The sequence below is a fragment of the Lutra lutra genome, chromosome 5 (genome assembly GCF_902655055.1).
Source record: "Lutra lutra chromosome 5, mLutLut1.2, whole genome shotgun sequence".
NCBI classification, from domain to species: domain Eukaryota; kingdom Metazoa; phylum Chordata; class Mammalia; order Carnivora; family Mustelidae; genus Lutra; species Lutra lutra.
This window is the reverse complement of record NC_062282.1, coordinates 119,213,195-119,233,811: the sequence shown is the minus strand read 5'-3', so window position 1 is coordinate 119,233,811 and position 20,617 is coordinate 119,213,195. Positions and strand designations below refer to the sequence as shown.

Sequence of the window (20,617 nt, the reverse complement as noted above, 5' to 3'; positions counted from 1 at the left end):
TCAGACTCCAAATTGTAAGACTTCCTGATAATTAGTACACGAAAGGGTACTGATAGCATACTATCATAAACTAGAAATTGAAACTGTAAAGTTTAAGTAGTTTGACTCCACCATGCAGGTAAAGGAGCTTGTTTTAAGAGCTTCTAAGCAGGAGTCAGAAGACTGGAGTTAGAATCCCCGTACCATCTGGGATGGCTGAGCCAAGTTATTTAGCTTTTCAAAGTTCAGGATGCCTCATCTCTGTAAAATGCAGATATGTCAACTTCTCCTACCCCGACAGTGGTGGTGATGACCTACTAAAGTAATGTGTATGAAAGGACTTGGTAACTTTTTGACTAATATATGCTGTTGGGAAATAGAACAGTATTCTTTGAACAAACTTTTTTCTAAATGAAGGTAGAATTCCCATACTTGAACATTTTCCAGACACACATTTTAATAATATTAGAAAAAATATGAACAAATTATATTTTAAAAATTTAAATTTCATTATGATTATCTTTAACGTAGAGTCTTAGAAACCCAAGTCAGCTCAACAGGTTTTTTGGTTGTTTTTTTTTTAAGATTTTATTTATTTATTTGACAGACTGAGATCACAAGTAGGCAGAAAGGCAGGCAGAGAGAGAGAGGAGGAAGCAGGCTCACCGCTGAGCAGAGAGCCACCCAGGCGCCCCCAACAGGTATTTTTAATGGGGCTTTATTATTTCTATTTAGAACTCATCCAAATGGCACACATCAGAAGTTTCTCATTCCTGGGGTGCCTGGGTGGCTCAGTGGGTTAGAGCCTCTGCCTTCTGCTCGGGTCATGGTCCCAGGGTCCTGGGATCGAGCCCCGCATCAGGCTCTCTGCTCCGTGGAGAGCCTGCTTCCTCCTCTCTCTCTGCCTGCCTTTCTGCCTGCCTCTCTGCCTATTTGTGATCTCTCTCTGTCAAATAAATAAATAAAAAATGTTTAAAAAAAAAAAAGAGAAGAAGTTTCTCATTCCTATAAATTGTACTGATTTGGGTACCCTTTATGTGTGTTTTTTTTTTTTTTTAAGATTTTATTTATTTATCTGAGAGAGAGCATGAGAGGCAAGAAGGTCAGAGGGAGAAGCAGACTCCCCATGGAGCTGGGAGTGCGATGCGGGACTTGATCCCAGGACTCCAGGATTGTGACCTGAGCTGAAGGCAGTTGCTTAACCAACTGAGCCACCCAGGTGCCCCCCTTTATGTGTTTGAGTACAAATTAATTGGAGCCCAACTATGTTTGAAACGATGTGGATTACTAATATTTATAGACAAATTTATAGTTTTCAACATAATTTTATATACCTTTTTTTTTGAAGATTTTATTTATTTGAGAGAGAGAGTGGGAGAGAGCACGAGAGCAGGGTGAGGGACAGAGGGAGAAGCAGACTCCTCACTTAGCAGGGATCTCGGTGTGGGACTCAATCCCAGAACTCCAGGATCATGACCTGAGCCGAAGGCAGCTGCCTAACTGACTGAGCCACCCAGGCACCCCTGTATACATTCTTTGATAAAATCTTCATAATTGCCCTGTAAAAGGAAAGTGCTCTTATTTTCTTTGTTATTCCTATAACTTAGGTTAGGAAAGTTAAGAGTTTCACAAGGTCACCCAGCTACTAAGTGGTGGAATTGAGATTAAAAAGCTGACTTTCTCATTCCAGTCCTTCTATATGATATTGTCTGATAAACTAGGGAATTATTTTAGAAAGGATTAGATTAGAATCAGGTATTCCTTCTCTGAGCTAAGCCTTGAGCCAAGTGTAGATAGCATTCTCTATAGGAGCTGGCATTTTCTATGTACCAAGAGCCCATATTACTCTGGGCTTTGTCTTCCATGTCTGCTCTTCCTGATGCCCTCGTTCCTCAGTCTTTTCCCTAGTGCCCATAAATGTCTACATATACACACACATGCACACATATACACACTCCACATTTTTTGTGTGCTGCAACCTTGAACTCTAAGCTATTCAGGATTATTATGTAATGACCTTTGCTGATGAGCAACTTCTGAGTAATAGGGATATTTTAACTGTAATTTGGGTAAATCCTTTGGTTTCTTGAAAATCTCTGTACCAATTCACTTACTGTACTTTCTTCCACAAGTAGGCTATTATGAGCTGGATATCCAGAACCTGACTTAGTAAGCATAGATTCTTTGAGACCAAACCAGCTCCAAAGGTCGTGGGGAATTAACCCAGTTTTACTTGTCTGGTGATATATTTTATACTTTCATCATTATACTCAGAATGTGAGGTGGGAAGGCCTTCTATTGCAAAATCATCTATGTCTAGTTCCTATTTAATACCTACCTAAAAACAAACAGGTGTAGAAAACTTAGGCATCTGTGTATTTTCCTATACATATTATAAGTGCTTATGCCATATTTTGAGCAAACAGGGCAACTAAGAAATGTTCTACTGTTTCATGTTTTGAAATGCTGACTGGATAAAGATTACAGATGACAAGTTATTTATAGCTTTATTTATACATACTGGGTTCTCTGTTGGAATCATAGGAGGAAAGAAGATATGATAATTGCTTTGTGTAGTTCACAGAATGAAATTGCAAACTGAGATGTTTTGAGTCTAGTTTATACTATAACCATTTCTAGGAAACCATATTTAAACAGCACTGGTTATCATGAAGTATACAACATGTCAACTGTGTCCCAATTCGCATCAGTAAAAACCTTCTACCACTTTATTCCCTATAACCTAACCTCCATCAGATAATACTAAATAAACTATGTTGAGTGCACATATTAATATATATCAAATGTATCAAACGGCTTGCTGACTGCATTTTCAGTAGTGTTTATCAGTGGTCATGCAGGTTATAACTCTGAATTTTTATCAGGAAAACTAAATTGAGAATTTATAATATTCCTGATTTAGCTTCACCAGCTGTGCCACAGCCATGGAAAATAACTTGAGAGGGTAAAAATCTAACAGTAAGTAAGAGAGCAACAGACAAATTGCTTTTGCTTCATGCTTACCTGCTTTGCATCTGCTGCTAGAAGGTTAAGGATCACAGATAATAATTAGTAGTCTCTTAATTTATATATCATCACTTCAGCAAATTGTGTCATGTATTTTTTGGTTATCTCATAAAATAAGAATATGATTATTAAACGCTGTGTAATTTTGAGAGTCTTAAAAAATGATTCTTTGGGGCGCCTGGGTGGCTCAGTGGGTTAAGCCGCTGCCTTCGGCTCAGGTCATGATCTCAGGGTCCTGGGATCGAGCCCCACATCGGGCTCTCTGCTCAGCGGGGAGCCTGCTTCCTCCTCTCTCTCTGCCTGCCTCTCTGCCTGCTTGTGATCTCTCTCTGTCAAATAAATAAATAAAATCTTAAAAAAAAATGATTCTTTAAAATATGCATCTTCTTTTTTTCCTCTGTCTTTTACTCATTCATTTTTAAATTCAACAAATATCCAGTGAGTTCTAAACATGCCAGACATGTGCTGGGGATAGACATGGTACCTGTCCTCAGGGAGATTAAAATCTAAAAGGGTAATGTGTTATTAAACATTGTACAGTATATAGAGTTTTTTTTCCCAAGGGTTTTTTTTTTTTTTTTTGAGATTATAATTGACACATAACACTATGTAAGGCTAAGGAGTACAGTGTAATGATTTATATAGGTACATATTGCAGAATGATTCCACAATAACATTAGTTAACATATTCATCACTTCATATAGTTAACCATCTTTGTGTGTGTGTGATGAGAACTTTTAAGATCTACTCTCTTAGCAACTTCCAAGTATGCAATGCAAGATTGTTATTTGCAGTCACTATGCTATACACTAGGTCTCTAGAACTTTAAACTGTGAATCTTGAAAATTACTCTAGCACCAAAAATATTTTATAATTTCATTCATTAAAACAGTCACAATGAAATAATAGTATAAATTGTTCTGTTTAGAAATCAGACAATTTGGAGCCAATGAAAAATAACCTAACTGCTTGTATTTAGAGGAAATACTGGGTTGGCAGAGGGATATAGTAAGTAATGCAAGAAGTCTCTATAGATAGTTAATTTAATTGTGGAATTGTTAACAGAGAGCAATGCGTGGGATCTCTCATTATGAACATTTCTCTTCAATTTCTGCTATAGGATGGTGAATAATAGGGAGTTGCTTGGTAAAACCTGTACACAAACTTGTGGCACTTGACAGATAAGACTGATTCCTGCATATGAATAGATAAACGTAGGAACTATTTTTTTTTTATGTGATGTAATTATCAGTCTAGGTCTTATATATTTTATGTGATGTAATTATCAGTCTAGGTCTTATATATTTTATAAGTAGCTATTTGACAATTTGTTTTGGTAGCTAGAGATTTAAGCTACCACCTGGGCCGTGACCTTGTTCTTTTAATTCACCACTGCACCCTGCTGTCTTATACATCACCTACCATACAAACTGCTATAGTTTCTTGAAGTAATGTAGACACATTTTTGTCATGTACTTTTATAGAGTTTTCAGTTACTTGTTCACAGAAGAAACAACTTCTTTCCTGTTAAGTGAGAACGCCTTCCCAGTCAAAAATATTCTCATATTCTAGTTATTCATATTAGGAAGCCTCCATTGACAAACAGCATTACTGCTAGTAATAGCAGTGATAAGCTATACATACCTACTATAATACTAATTCTCAACCACTATTACTTGAGCTACATTTTATAAATGAGTAAACTGAAGATTTTGGATATTAAGTGTCTTGTCCCTGGCCACAGAGCTATTATTAAATGATGAAGCTGTGATACATTTATAACAATTAAAAAATACATAAGCCAGCATACATTGAGCACTTAATTATACACATCAGGTACTATACAAAATATTTTACATTTAGCCTCACTGTAACAGTATGAGGGAAACATGGTTATCATTGCCATTTTTCATATTTGAAAATAAGGGACAGAGAAGTTAAATAATTTTTCAAGGGTACGTGTAGTTAACGGTGAAGCCAGAAGGTTTTCCTCTTATACCACCTCCCAAACGTACAGTTAGAATTGATATAAGGGCAATATGATTTATGACTGTTTGGAACATTCGTGGTTTAAAATTTCAGTATTAGGGTTTTTTTTTTAATTTTTATTTATTTATTTGGCAGAGAGAGAGAGAGAGAAATAGCACAGGTAGGCAGAGTGGCAGGCAGAGGGAGAGGGAGAGGCAGGCTCCATGCTGAGCAGAGAGCCCAGGACCCTAGGATCATGACCTGAGCCAAAGGCAGATGCTTAACCAACTGAAGCTTCCAGGCACCCCTCATTTTTTTTTAGTATTTTCATTTTTTTAAAGTATTTCTTTTTTTAAAGTATTTTTTTAAAGTATTTTCTGCTATACTCTTGATTATGAAAATGCCTCAGTTTGTAAAGATAATTATAAAATATCCCTCTGAATGGAAACTGAACTTTATTTTGTGGATAGCAAATAAATTGGGTTCCTCAATCAGAGGAATGTTCAGTCTCATTTATTGTGATCATGAATGTGGTTTTTATATAATTTCATTAACAGTCATGGATTGACTAAATTAGTTTAATTTTTTTCTATTGTATGTGTTGCATTTCTGTCTTTTAAACTTTAGGAATAGTGGTTTTTTTTTTTTTTTTTTTTTTGTTCTTCATGGGCATCCTGGGGAAAACCATTGATTTATAGTATAAATGTCTTCCCTTTGGCCAAAATAGAGCAGGATTAGATTCTTAATAAATTATAATTTTATATCATGATTGTTTACTGGGGTACCATTTATAGAGTATGGCTTCCAGACATTGAATTTGGCATAGTTTCATTTTTGAAAGGGCTAATTTTTTTCCCTTAAAGTTGTATTTTGAATTATACTAGAGGTAACTTAGAGTTGCTTTATGTAACTGTTAAGTTCTTTTTTTATCTTTCTCCTTCTGACTGTCTTTTCTGGGAGGAAGACATTCGGATCTTGTAACTGGCACATGCTTATAGTTTATTTTAAAAGAAATTTCAGGCTTTTGGAACTACCTGAAGATATTTTTTTAAAAAAACATTAGATGATAGAGAACTAAACTTAAATAGGGAGTATAGTCAGTGACTTTAGGTATCTGTGTTTGGTGACATGAGAGATATAAAGATGACAAAAAGTTGATACCTCTATCCTGGGGCTTGTAATCTGTTAGCTGACCCAGACAAATACATAAATAACTCTAATGCAAGGCAGGCTATGATAAGTACTGTGGTATAGGCATCAACAAAGTGCAGTTGGAAATCAGAATAGAGAGATTAATCCCAACTGGGAGGATCTAGGAAGTTCTCATGGAGTAGGTAGGATTGAGTAAAGCTTAATTTATTGCTTTCATTCATTCTAGACTGTCTTCTGAAGATTGATGTCTATTTCCTTGAGCTCTTTAATTTTGTTGCCAATTTGGATAAGCATGGCACAAATCCAGCAGGGAGGTCCAGATGAAAAAGAAAAGACTACAGCACTGAAAGGTACATACTTATTTTGCTTTTTCAGGGTATTTTCATTGTGCCTAATGAAGGCATAGGAATATTTAGGTGATCTTCCATTCATTTCAATTCTAAAATAAGAATGTGAGTTTTTAATCCATCTGTAATGGATTAACAACTGTTTCAGTATCTGAGATGGAGTATATACTCAGTAAATAAATAATAAAATCATGTAATTTTATAACTAAGAATTCATAACCCTTTTCTTATCCAAAGTTGTATATTTAATGCTAAAACTAACACTAGGTCTCTTGAGTTAAGACTATTGCCTTTATCATAATTTTTTTGATCAGAATGTCATGCTAGGCTAGGATAATGATCTGCCTAATAATCCAGTATTCTATCTTTGTGGCATTAATTAGGGGTATTTTTTGAAAGGCTCTCCATGTTAACACCTTGGAGAGAATTTACTTTAGACATTTTTTGGGAATTTTGAGTTCTAGACTTTTTTAAGTCTGCAGTCTAAAAGAAGTTTACTCCTAAAATAAGTGTGCTTTGTTGAACTGAAAGATCTCTTCAACGGATTTTCTTAAAGTTGAGATGCCCACTATGCCAGATAATAAGTCTCTTTACTTGTTCAGTGTAGAGTCTTTGTGGTCTCTACGGTGCTTTGCAGGTAATGCCACAGACCATCTTGATTGCAGCCATTTTTCTGAATCCCTCACTGCTGTTCTGTCCTGTTTTACGAGGCTGGATGATAAAGATACCTCAAGAATCTCTCCTTCTACCTTTTATCTCTTTTCATGAAAGCCTGAAGCATATATATGACAACACAGCCAGTTTCTTAGCTCACAATTTGCCTCATCGTGTCCCTGCTTTTAGAGTTGATGTTCTGTCAAGGGGATGGTGTAACTAGCCCTTACCTTCAAATATGGGAAATGGCTAAGAGCATTGCTTTCTCCTGACAAATGTGAGAGATGATGTTGTGTTGGATTAGGGTGGTAACAAAAGAGGATGATGACAGATTCTGTTTATGTTTTGAAGGAAGAGATTACATGATTTTCTGTTGGATTAGACATGGGATGTTAGAGGAGAAATCAAGAAAAATTTGAAGGTTCTTAGCCTATAAAGCTCTAAGATAGATGCTATGTATTAGATTTAAAAAACTGTGAAAATCAAGTTATGGTGATAATAGTGGAAAGCAAGAGTTAGGTTTTAGACATATTAAATATTAAACTGAGATGTCACTTAAACGGGAAGGTAAAGAAGTTGAGTATGGAGTTTGGGAGAGCATTTGGGTTAGAGATAAAAAATTTTAGGAATCATTAGCATGGAGGTAATATTTAAAGGACCAGAGCTCCTAATTGAGATCACCAGGGATGTCAGTATAGACAGAAAAGAAGAGATCTGTAGATTGAGCCCTGATGCATCTCAACTCTAGGGTCAGGAAGATGAAGAGGAACCAGCAAAAGAAGCTGAAAATGGATTTCTAGTAAAATAGTCTGAGAACCAAGAGCAAGAGAGAGAGATCCTGAATGCCAAATGAAGAAAATGGGAGTAATTCATTCAGTCATGATAATGATTCAGGTTAGATGAGGACTGAGAAATTACTTTTAGATTTGACGGTGTGGAGGTCATTAGTGATCATCACAATGAGCTGTTTTCATGAATTGGTGGAAATGAAAGCTACATGGGAGAGTTTCCATAGAAAATGGAAAGAGAGGAATTGGAGAAAGCTGTGGAAACTCTGTAGAAGGTTTTAATGTATGCTTGTATGCTGCTGGAAATGACTAGCACTCTCAAAATAATGGCTGATTTAGGATAGAGGTGAAGGAATGTGTGTATTTCCTTCTAAATAGACTCACTGGGTTTCCTAGATAGATTTTTTTGTGCATCTTCAGCCTTACTTGATAATGTGAAAATTACATTTTCCAAATAGTCGTTCCAATTTACACTTTCTCAAGCAATATATAAGAGTTTGCATAGGTTTTCTGGATTTTAGAGCTACTAGATGTATCTATAAAGAGTATGGATAGGGTCTAAAGGTGAAATTGCCTGGATTCAAACTCAGGTTTTTCTGCTTACCGTGAACTAGCTACTTAACTTCTCTGAATCTTTTAATTAATTGGTAGTATAGGAATAAAAAGCCTGGTACACAAGAGCTTCTAACAATTAATGAAGGAGTTAAATTGGAAATAATAGAAAATAAAGTGACAGTGCATAGCAAAGTATATTTAGAACAAATTGTCAAACTGAATTAAACTTTATCTTTAGAGAAGTCTACTTATCAGTTTTAACTTTTATGGATTATGCTTTTAGTGCCATGTCTGTGCATCCTTTGCCTAACCCTGGTTTGTGAAGATTTTCTCCTGTGTTTTCTTCTAAAAGTTTTATAATTTTAGATTTTACATTATGATACATTTTGAGTTAATTTTTATAGAAGGTAGGAGATCTAAGTCAAGGTGGGTGTTTGGTTGGTTGGTTGGTTTTGGGGGGCCTGTTAATGTCTATTTGCACCAGCACCATTTGTGAAAAGGACTGTCTTTCCAACATGGAATTACTTCTTCCATCTTTGTGAAAAATGAATTGGTTGTATTTGGGTGTTTGGGTGGCCTTATTTTGGGTTCTTTCTTTTGCTCCATGGATCTGTGTCTATATCTTCATTAATAATCACACTCAATTGATTACTAGTATATCTTAAACATGAGTAGAATGATTCTTCCCATTTTATTCCTTTTCAAAATTGTTTAGCTATTAGCTATTCTAGGTTGTTTGCTCTTCCATATAAATTTTAGAGTAAAATTATATCTGCAAAAAAATTAACAGATTTTGATAAGAATTATATTTAAACCTATAGATGAATATGGTGACAATTGACATCTTTATTGCATCTTTCAGTCCATGACCTGTTATGTCTCTCATTTATTTAAATCTTCAATGTCCTTCACGAGCATTTTGTAATTTTCAACATATAAGTTGTAAACATTTGTTCTTAGATTTATACCTAAGATTTAATTATTTTTTTTAATTTTTTAAAAATGATTTTATTTGTTTATTTGAGAAAGAGAGAGAGAGAGAGCATGAGAGGAGAGAGGTCAGCCGGAGAAGCAGACTCGAGTCTGATGTGGGACTCGATCCCAGGACTCCAGGATCATGACCTGAGCCGAAGGCAGTCGCTTAACCAACTGAGCCACCCAGGGGCCCCCTAAGATTTAATTATTTATAGTGATTGTAAACAGTGTTGTGTTCTTAATTTCAGTTGCCACATATTAACTGATAATTTGTGGAAATATAATCAAGTTTTACGTGTTTCCTACGTGTTTTTACGAGATTCCTAAAGTCATTTAATAGTTCAAGGAATTTTGGGGGTAGATTCCCTGATATTTTCTGTGTAAACCATCATGTCATTTGCACATTGGACAGTATGCCTTTTATTCCCTTTCTTGCCTTTTTTGTACTTACTAGGATTCCTAATACTCTTTTGAATGAGAATAGTGAGAAAATGGACATTCTTTCCTTGTTCACTAGGGGTGATAGTGAATGGTGATACTCCCATTTTATCCCTTTATTTTTAGACCTGTAAATTATGGCTATGGTAAAAATAGCACCATATATTGGACACTGATTCTGAGTATGTACAGCCTTCTGAAGAATCTTGCTCAGCCCAGCAAGGTCTATCACCTTGCTGGCACCGTAATCTTCAAAAGGCCATTTCACCATTCTCTCAAACTAGCTGTTTCAGGATAGTGGGGAAAATGGTAAGACCATTGAATTTCATGAGCATCGGACCATTGCTGCAGTTCTTTTGCTGTGAAGTAAGTTCCTTGATCAGAAGCAATGCTATGTGGAATACCATGATGGTAGATAAGGCATTCTGTAACTCCACGAGCAGTAGATACAGTAGAAGTATTACATGTGGGAAAGACAAATAGTATTCAGAGAAAGTGTCTATTCCAGTAAGAACAAAAGGTTGCTTCTTTCCTGATGGAAGTGGTCTGATGTAATCCACTGTGACCAGGTAGCTGACTGATTACTTACAGGAACGATGCCATATTGGCGACTAAGTGGTGTCCTTTCCTGCTGGCAGATTGGACAATCAGTAATGGCTGTGGCCAGGTTGGCTTTGGTGAGTGTAAGTTCATACTGATAAGCCCATGCATAACAACCATCTCTGCCACCATGACCACTTTGTTCATGAGCCCATTGGGCAATGACAGGGGTGGCTGGGGAGAGAGGCTGACTGGTCTCCACAGGAGTCATCTTATCCACTTGATTATTAATATCTTACTCTTTTGAGGTCACCTTTTGGTGAGCGTTAATTTGGGACACAGATATCTTTCACTTCTTTTTCCTTTTCAGAGGGGACTTACTCACATAACTCTTTCCCAGATTTTCTTGGTACCAGTTTTTTAATCCAGTTCCTTCCAGGTCCATGACCTTCCATTGTTCCATACCCTTAATATTTATTCCCACACACGTTCTCTGGATTTCTATCTGTATAAATTTGAAAAACCAGGTAGTTCTTTTGTTATGCTGGGTGTTGTGTACCTCCTTATGAGTCACACTTTATACCTTACCTTTAGTGGCCTGCTATGACTGGAGTGTAGTTGAAAGTCTAGATGCAAAGAGGGCTTTGGGCTGTGGGTCCTGAAGAGAATCAGCTTATTTATTTATTTATTGAGAGAGAGAGAGAGAGAGAAAACAAGCAAGGGGGAGGGGAAGAGACAGAGAGAGGGAGAAGACTGCCCTCTGAGCAGGGAGCTCGATGTGAGACTTGATCACAGGACCCTGTTATCATGACCTGAGCTGAATGAAATTAGACGCTTAACCCACCTAAATCAGCTTTGTCTTGCCAGGCAACAGCCTCAGGGGAGGGGGAGACAGTTTCCTTAAACAAAGGTTTAATTTTCCCAGACTAAGGTAGAGAGACTGCTTCTACTGAGGGTGGGAAAGCTTCCTTTGACAAAGAATGGTCAGAATTTAGAGAGTCATTGTCCTCAACTGCATTCCATTCCAATTTGCAGGACCCCATTCTTTCCCAGTCACTGTCCTCTCTTTAACAGTGGACACCTGTGAGGCTGGTAGTTCTGCTTGTATTATAATTCAGCTGGTTGCAGGATGAGCTTCTGTGTTTGATTTTTAACAATCTCAGCCCTTCAGCTACAAGAGATCAGAGTTACCTTCAGGACACACTTAGAAAATTAGAGGTTATTTATGATGTGCTTGAGTTGAGAATTTGAATTCTGAATTTGTCTATTTTTTCCACTTCATTGTCCAGTGACCTTCGGAGCAACCAACCAATTTCATTATGTTAGTTTTCCAGAAGTGTTTGAAAGTATCATATACATATTCATCCAGATTCAAATGTCAGTCTCATCCCGAAACACCTTCGCAGGCACACTCAGAGGAAAGTTTAACCAAATATCTGGGCACGGCATGGCTTAGTTAAGTTGACACATAAAATTAACCATCACACCATTCCTCTGTCTTTGGACACTTGAGTTGTTTCTTGGCTATTGTGAATAATGCTGCTATGAACATGAGTGTACAAATAATCTGTTTAAGCCTCTGTTTTCATTTCTTTGGGTATCAAGTGGTATTTTTATCCAAGTATTGCATATGCTTAGTTGAAGTTTAGAATTCTAGTTGCTGAGTCACTTTAATTACCAGAGGCATGTTTTAGAAAAAACACTTGTGTTACATCTGATGCATATTTAAATTATATGGATTCAGTCGTACTGTATTTTATAGGTGAATGAAGGTATTTTTAATGGAAATGTTTTATTATACTTGATTTTTGCCTAATCCACTGCCTTTGAAACTCAGTCTCTATGTAAAATGCAACTTATAGTATTGCTTTCTTTTTAAAAAGCGGAAAAAGTAATTTCTGACATTTTCTTTCTGCATGTCTTCTCAGTGCTAATGAAATAAAATATCTATATCTGGTTCCTTTGTTAATAGAAGAGAAGTTTAAGGAATGCCTATTTATTTAGTTTTCATTTTGTCCTTCATAGGACATTTCAAGCAAGGCAAAAGCATATTTCTATATTCCTAACTTTATTCTTTATAAGGTAAGGAAGAGCGGGGTTAGAATATTTTAGGGTTGATATGGCACATAGAGTAAGTATGGTGATTTTGAAAGAGCGTTGAGTCAGGTATTGGAAACTACATCTATTCCATTAATCCCACTGTACTATTAAGGTATAATTTTGGACAAGCCATTTTTCCTCTCTGAGCTCATTTTCTCATCTGAAAGACGGTGAAGGTGATAATACATGCTACTGTTCTATAGGGTTGTGACGATCAAGTGAGATAAAGTATGTGAAAACCTTAAATTGGTATGTAGATGTTAGGTGGCATTTTATGATCTGAACTGATAGACAAAGCGGCTGTTAGACATAATATATCTGCTTAAAAATTAGATGGTTGCTGTGTATCTGATTAAAAGGTTTCTAAGTTTGAACTGTAAATGACTATAGTGAAGGAACCTCAGCTCATTGGAAAGAGAATTTTCGAGCCACTCCAAGCCATTTTTGCTATTAAAAAAATCTTCTGTTTTGCTCTGTTTTGCACAGAAGTACATGGTGTTCAGATATTCACTAATGAATTAGAAATTTGTCGGCCTGTATCCCTTTGTTACCCCAGTATGCATATTATGTGACATTTCCATTTTACTGGAGAATTTGCAAACATTTTTTATTTTTGAATTTTGAAGATGCCGTATTTTTATGTGAGTCAAGTTTTATTTGGTGTGGCAGTTTGAAGAGTACTAAAAAATTATTTTTTTGATGGCTTATCTTTATGTCCTACGGAAAGAGACTAGAGACTGGAAGTAGAAAAACTACTTTTTTCTTTGGCGTATTTTGATGTTCCATACAGATGGATTTGTTGTATTTCTGTAAGACAGAAATAAAGTGTTTCTTCTGAGATAATTCTTTTGTAGGAAAAGGGACTGGTTTACTTTATTACGTATCCTAAGAGCTGGTTTCTTTTCGGGAACTTGAGTTAGAATGCAAAATCTCGAAACCTGAACTTTTTTTTTTTTTAAGATTTTATTTATTTATTTGACAGAGAGAAATATCACAAGTAGGCCAGAGAGGCAGGCAGAGAGAGAGGGGGAAGCAGGCTCCCTGCTGAGCAGAGAGCCCAATGTGGGGCTTGATCCCAGGACGCTGAGATCACTGAGATCATGACCTGAGCCAAAGGCAGAGGCTTAACCCACTGAGCCACCCAGGTGCCCCGAAACCTAAACTTTTTAAAAAATATCTTTTCTTTGGAACAATAAATTTGAAGTTTATCTTTTTGTTTTTTTGAGTTCTGATATAACTCTGATGACATATAGTGAGAATTTTTGCCTCATTCTATAATAAGAGCCTAAAAGGTCATTAAATACTTGTTGACAGACTGATTCTAGCCTGTGGCAGGGAAAAGATAAGCCTAGAACACGCATTTTGTGGTAACACAAAATAGGGAAATATTTAAAAAACAAAAAATAAGAGCATGTCAAACAGTTATAGGAGCCAGCTGGAAGAGCTTGTAGCCATGGCCATTGCTGGAACAATTTGAGCAACAAAATAAATGATGTAGTATTTATTATAACCCAAATTATATAATAAATATCCCTGATTCTGTACTGATACAAGATTGAATAAATGTGTAAATGGAGGAAGAGAGACAAAAATTCATACAGAAGAATTACAAATAATGTATGTAGATATTCTTTGTTCCACAAGGCAGAGCACAGTTCTACTTTTCTTCCTTGAATGTGGGCTAGCCTTACTCACTTCCAAGGAATAGATTATAGAAAGGGAAAAAATAGGGATCATAGTTGAGAAGTCTGGCAGACACTGCCTTAGCCAGCTGATGGAGATTAACATCCCTAGTGATATACCATGGATATCATGTTCCCTTTGATATGATGTGATAAGCGGGGCAGTTTACCTCTGTGGTATTCTTCTAAAAACCTGTAACCCTGGTCTAATCACAAAATGAAAAAAAAAATCAGATACACCTAATTTGAAGGTCATTCTGCAAAATACCTAACTAATATTCCCCAAAAGAGTCATGATCATAGAAAAGAGATAAAGAGTGGAATCTGTCACAGGCCAGAGGAGACTGATAGACATGACAACTGTATGTGGGGTGATGTTCTGGATGGGATCCTGGAATGGAAAATGGACCTTAATGGGAAAACAGATGAATAATTTCTGGGCTTAGTTAATAAGGACGTACAGATGTTGGTTTCTTCACTTTCACAAATGTACCCTGGTAATGTGGGATGTTTTATTTTTATTTTGTTTAATTTTTTTAATTTATTTTTTTATTGTGTTATGTTAGTCACCATATAGTATATCATTAGTGTTTGATAGAGTCTTCCATAATTCATTGTTTGCTCATAACACCCAGTGCTCCATGGAATCTGTGCCCTTCTTAATACCCATAAGCAGGTTCATCCATCCTTCCACCTCCCTCCCTTCTGAAATCCTCGGTTTGTTTCCTGGAGTCCACAGTCTATCATGGTTCGTCTCCCACTCTGATTTCTCTCTCTTTGTTTTTCCCTTCTCCTAATGTCCTCCCACACTATTCCTTATGTTCCCCAAGTAAGTGAAACCATATGATGATTGACTTTCTCTCCGCTTGACTTATTTCATTCAACATACTCTCCTCCAGTCCCATCCATGTTTATGCAAAAGTTGGGTATTCATCCTTTTTGATGGCTGAGTAATACTCCATTATGTATATGGACCCCCATCTTCTTTATCCATTCATCTGTGGAAGGGCATCTTGGCTTTTTCCACATTTTGGCTATTGTGGACATTGCTGCTATGAACATTGGGGTGCATATAGCCCTTCTTTTCACTACATCTGTATCTTTGGGGTAAATACCCAGTAGTGCAATTGCCAGGTCATAGGGTAGCTCTATTTTTAATTTTTTGAGGAACCTCCACACTGTTTTCCAAAGTGGCTGTACCAGTTTGCATTCCCACCAACAATGTATGGGGGTTCCCTTTTCTCCACAACTTCTCCAACATTTGTTGTTTCTTGCCCTGTTAATTCTGGCCATTCTGACTGGTGTAAGGTGATATCTCAGTGTGGTTTTGATTTGAATTTCCCTAATGGCTAATGATGATGAACACTTTTTCATGTGTCTATTAGCCATTTGTATGTCTTCTTTGGAAAAGTGTCTGCTCATGTCTTCCACCCATTTCCTGACTTGATATCTGTTTTTTAGGTGTTAACAATAGGGGAAACTGGATAGAGGACATAAATGCACTATCTGTATTTTCTTTCAACATTTCTATAACTCCAGAATTATTTCTTTTTTTTTTAAAGATTTTATTTTATTTATTTGACAGAGAGAGATCACAAGTAGATGGAGAGACAGGCAGAGAGAGAGAGAGGGAAGCAGGATCTCTGCCGAGCAGAGAACCCGATGCGGGACTCGATCCCAGGACCCTGAGATCATGACCTGAGCCGAAGGCAGCGGCTTAACCCACTGAGCCACCCAGGCGCCCTCCAGAATTATTTCAAAATACTTTGTTTATTTAAAATATTTAAATTTAATATTTATTTTAAAATTTATTTATTTATTTTTAAAAATTTATTTATTTAAAAATCTTTGTTGAGAATATTTTTATGGTATGGAAATCAAATGGTGTGAAGAATAAAAACTGCTTTGTGTTAACCACATTTTCTCCGTAATGTGCTATATTACCCCATTTAAATTTGTAAGTTTCCTTATTCATAAATGGTAGTTTCATCTTTATATAAGATTTAGTGACTATTTAAATGACCTGAAACTTTTGAAACTATAGATGGAGGTTAGTGAGATACAAATTAATAGCTGAATATTTTGAGGAGAAGAAGTTAATAATTTACTACAGTGGTACATAGGATCTAAAATTGTGATTGTTTTGGGAATTGATATTTTGAAAGTGCTTTTGATATTGTCATGATATAGCACTTGGGGAACTTAAAATTTTAAAAATATTATCAATAAGGCAACTCATATAAAGTAATCTAGTAGAACAAAAGGATACTTAAAATAATCAAAAATACAATCTCTATTATTAACTTTGTTATTAAAATATAACTTATAAGAAAATGAATGTTAATGCATTTCATATTCTTTTCTAGATTTATTATCTAGGATTGATTTGGATGAACTAATGAAAAAAGATGAACCACCTCTTGATTTTCCTGATACCCTGGAAGGATTTGAATATGCTTTTAATGAAAGTAAGTGTTTGCTACATACAAGATTTATTTATCATGCTAATAGAATCATAGGACAGATATTATTCACTATTTTTATTTGCCAGTTAGAATGTTTTATGTATTTCATTTAAGAAATAATGACTTACCCCTTCATGGTGAAATTTTTCACTCAAGGAAAAGAACCAAATTGTAATTTTCTGTAATTGTCAAATCACTTAAACCAATGGACATGAATTTGATGTGACTTAACGTATTTCAGCCCAGAGCTTTCAACTCTCAGGCATCCAATTGGAACTCCAATTATATTATGTAGAAAGATACTACTTTTTCACGTATTTAAAAGGAAATGGCTAGCAGTTATCATCTATGATGATATTTTAAAGCCTAATACTCAGTTTTCCATGATTTTTTTCAGGCAACATCCTTATTTTAAAATTTATTTTTTTTTTTTAAGATTATTTATTTATTTGAGAGACAGTGAGAGTAAGAATGAGAGATAGACAGAGAGGGAGAAGCAGACTCTCTGCTGAGCAGAGAGCCTGGTACGGGGCTCCATCCCAGAACCCCGAGATCATGATCTGAGCCAAAGGCTGATGTTTAACTGAATGAGCCACCCAGGCAACCTGCCTATTTTAAAATTTATTAATTAAATTCTGAACAAGAAAGACTTTCCACTTGGGGTTTGGAAGAACATACCATAAGTTACAAGGATGTTTCTAGAACAAAGAATTATGATTGATTGAATTAATAACATACTATTAAACATTTGAAGAGTACTAGTGTTATAGGCTTGGTAGAGTTTAAGTTGTAGCTTTCTGTTTGTTGATCCACATCAACTAAATTGGTGATTTGTTACCATTATGGTAGTGGATATCCCTTAATAATAACACTTACATGTGTCAAGATTTATAGTGACAGTCTCTGTGTACTAGAAGATTAATTGATTTTAAACATGATATTGGAAACTTTGATCTCTTATCTGATGTTAATTTTAATGCTTTTAATAAAGGATATCTTAATGCCAAGATATATATGAGTAGTAATTGTTTGTTTTACCAACCTAGCTAGCCAGGTGCTCCAGAAGTAATAAACTTTTATCTTTCCCTTTCTTATCAGATACATACAGACATCTTTTCACTCACTTCTACACCCTTGAATGTACTTACCTTACATTCACACTTATGTGATACCTATACCTTTGCATACACATACGCCTTTTCATGTATGTATGCCTCAAATGTGCGTGCATCCTTGTACACGCCTACCATTTATTTTATAAGTATCTTGGACATTGTCTTGCATAAACACAGACTAACAGTATTAAGGAGAAATGCTTGAATTCTAAGGAGAGAATGTCACTTTTAAGGATCTGTTTTTAGCTTGATACGGTTCACCTTTGAATTTGGGTTAATGGTGAATATTTTTTCAAAGAGGTGAGGATTTGGAGATAGGAAACTAGGTCTCAATACTAAACCCCTAAAAAGGCAATTCTAACTTAGTGTCTTTCGGGACTTCTTTTTTAACTTTATGATAACAAGAACTCTTACGAAAGGTTTGAAATTAAACTTTCATTACCTGATTGAAGAAATTTCTAATTTTTCCTAAAGGATTTTAAAGTAGTTAGTTGGATAAAAGAAGAATTTGGATACAAATTTTATCCTAAGCCGGACAATTTGTAACAAAGGGGAAGAGATTGTTTTTATCTCCATCAGATTTATACCTTATTCTTTAAAATCACTGTGCCTTTTTTTTTAAAGATTTTATTTATTTATTTGACAAAGAGAGATCACAAGTAGGCAGAGAGGTAGGTAGAGAGAGAGAGAGAGAGAGAGATAGAGAGAGATAGAGAGGAGGAAGCAGGCTCCCTGCTGAGCAGAGAGCCTAATGCAGGATTTGATCCAAGGACCCTGAGATGATGACCTGAGCCCAAGGCAGAGGCTTAACCCACTGAGCCACCCAGGCACCCCTTCTGTGCCTTTTCAAATACATCTTGTGTTTCCCATTGCTGTAATCGTATAAGGCCCAGCTCAAATGTCCTTGCTGATGAAGAAGTTGAAGGCTTTTCCCCTTTTCCCCTCACCTATACTCCCTCTGCTCTGGTGCAGTATTATGAGAGAGCGCACTTTTAGATCACTAGAAAAAGTAATTGAGGGACGCCTGGGTGGCTCAGTTGGTTAAGCAGCTGCCTTCAGCTCAGGTCATGATCCCAGCGTCCTGGGATCGAGTCCCGCATCAGGCTCCTTGCTTGGCGGGGAGCCTGCTTCTCCCTCTGCCTCTGCCTGCCATTCTGTCTGCCTGTGCTCGCTCGCTCTCCTCTCTCTCTGACAAATAAAAAAAAAAAAAAAGTAATTGAACTTGTGGCAGACCATTTGAGTTTGAATATCGTCTTCTATAGTACCTGACATTTATTGAACTCTTAATACATGCCAGGAAGTATTCTAAATACTTTGAACTTATTAATTCATTTAGGCAAGTGATAGCCTCTTTGAGGTCCCATAACAAATCTGATAAACTATATGGATACATTTCCCAGAATAGCACACATTTTAGGTATACATGTGAAACTTTATAGCTGATTTTAGGGGACCCTAAGCTAAAATGGCCTAAATCAGACCTTTGACAGTCACTGGAGTGATTGTCCAAACCTTTGAGAAATGCCATATTTACAAATAATAATATAACCTAAGTGATCCAGATATTTTTTCTGGATAAGAGTGCTCACTTTCTTTGCCTCTTAACCTTTTCACTTTTTTTTTTTTTTAAAGATTTTATTTATTTATTTGTTAGAAAAAGAGAGAGAGAGAGAGGGAGCGAGCATGAGCACAGGCAGACAGAGTGGTAGGTAGAGGCAGAGGGAGAAGCAGGCTCCCCGCTGAGCAAGGAGCCCGATGTGGGACTCGATCCCAGGACGTTGGGATCATGACCTGAGCCGAAGGCAGCCGCTTAACCAACTGAGCCACCCAGGCGTCCCAACCTTTTCACTTTTAACAGTAGTGGTAATAGGTGGCTATTTTAATAGGTTCCATTTTCCTAAAGAACCCAAAAAAGAGTGTTCTATGTAGTGATCCAACACAGTGTCTCATGTTGAGAATATTAAAAACTTTACAAATAAGGATTAGCCCTTGTTTTGCATATTTAAAAAGACAGTTTTATATGTGGTGAAATTGATTTTTAAAAATAGTGAAGTAGTTTTACTTGAAGTAGTATTTTTCCAGGGTTCAGTTTTAGTTCCATACATTCCTTTCAACTTTCTGTCCACTCCTGCCCTCATTGAATAAAAATCAAATACTAAGTTCCACTCTGCATGTCATGTCCCTCTTTGGTCTCTAAACCCTTTCTTGTGCCTCACTGCTCTTAGCGTAAAGTCCAGATCCAGTAGTTGGAGTCTTCTGCTTTTTGATCCCAACATGTTCACCAGTGTTCTGCAGTTTGGCTCAGTACTTCGTTTTGTTTCTGTTAAAATGGATTGTTCACTATTACTTGAACATTCTGTCCATTTTTCACATTTTTGTCTAAATTGCTAGGTAGAGGCAGGGGAGAATAGGTTAAAGTAATTGGCCTGTGGTCTCTCTCCTGATCACCAGCAGCACACTTCTGGGACAGAAAGAACACAGGTGGCCTGGTCTTTTCTCCTTAAAAACATCCTGATAATGTAATCTTTTAGTGAATATAGACCAATGTTTGCTATGAGCAGAGTGTTTATCTGTAGAATACTTTGAGCGGGTGACTGGTTTCGGTTTGCTTATGGTAAACAAGCATAATCTGTGGATATTTGAAGTATATTTCTCTGAAGGATATCACAGAAGCAGTACCACTCTCTGACACATAAAACTGAAGTATTTTGTAACCAAATGCTCACCAATATATGAGGTAACCTTTTCGCCTCACATTGAGACTTCACCTGTTCTGGACCAGAGAGTGCTGCCAGTGAGAGCCAAGGACCTGGGAGGAAATGCCTGGGCTG

General features: G+C 36.4%; 1 protein-coding gene across 5 annotated transcripts in view; it reads left to right on the top strand.

Annotated features, from left to right (window-relative positions):
* The window catches only part of FAM172A (family with sequence similarity 172 member A), a 429,500-nt gene that overhangs the window by 30,416 nt on the left and 378,467 nt on the right, over positions 1–20,617 (top strand). For 4 of the 5 annotated variants that reach the window (XM_047731577.1, XM_047731573.1, XM_047731574.1 and 1 more), the window contains exons 2-3: positions 6,354–6,477; positions 16,573–16,674. In XM_047731577.1, the coding sequence (XP_047587533.1) occupies positions 6,372–6,477; positions 16,573–16,674 (208 nt within the window). In that variant the 5' untranslated portion in view covers positions 6,354–6,371. The remainder of the gene's footprint in view (positions 1–6,353; positions 6,478–16,572; positions 16,675–20,617) is intronic. The other variant, XM_047731576.1, reaches the window with a different exon arrangement.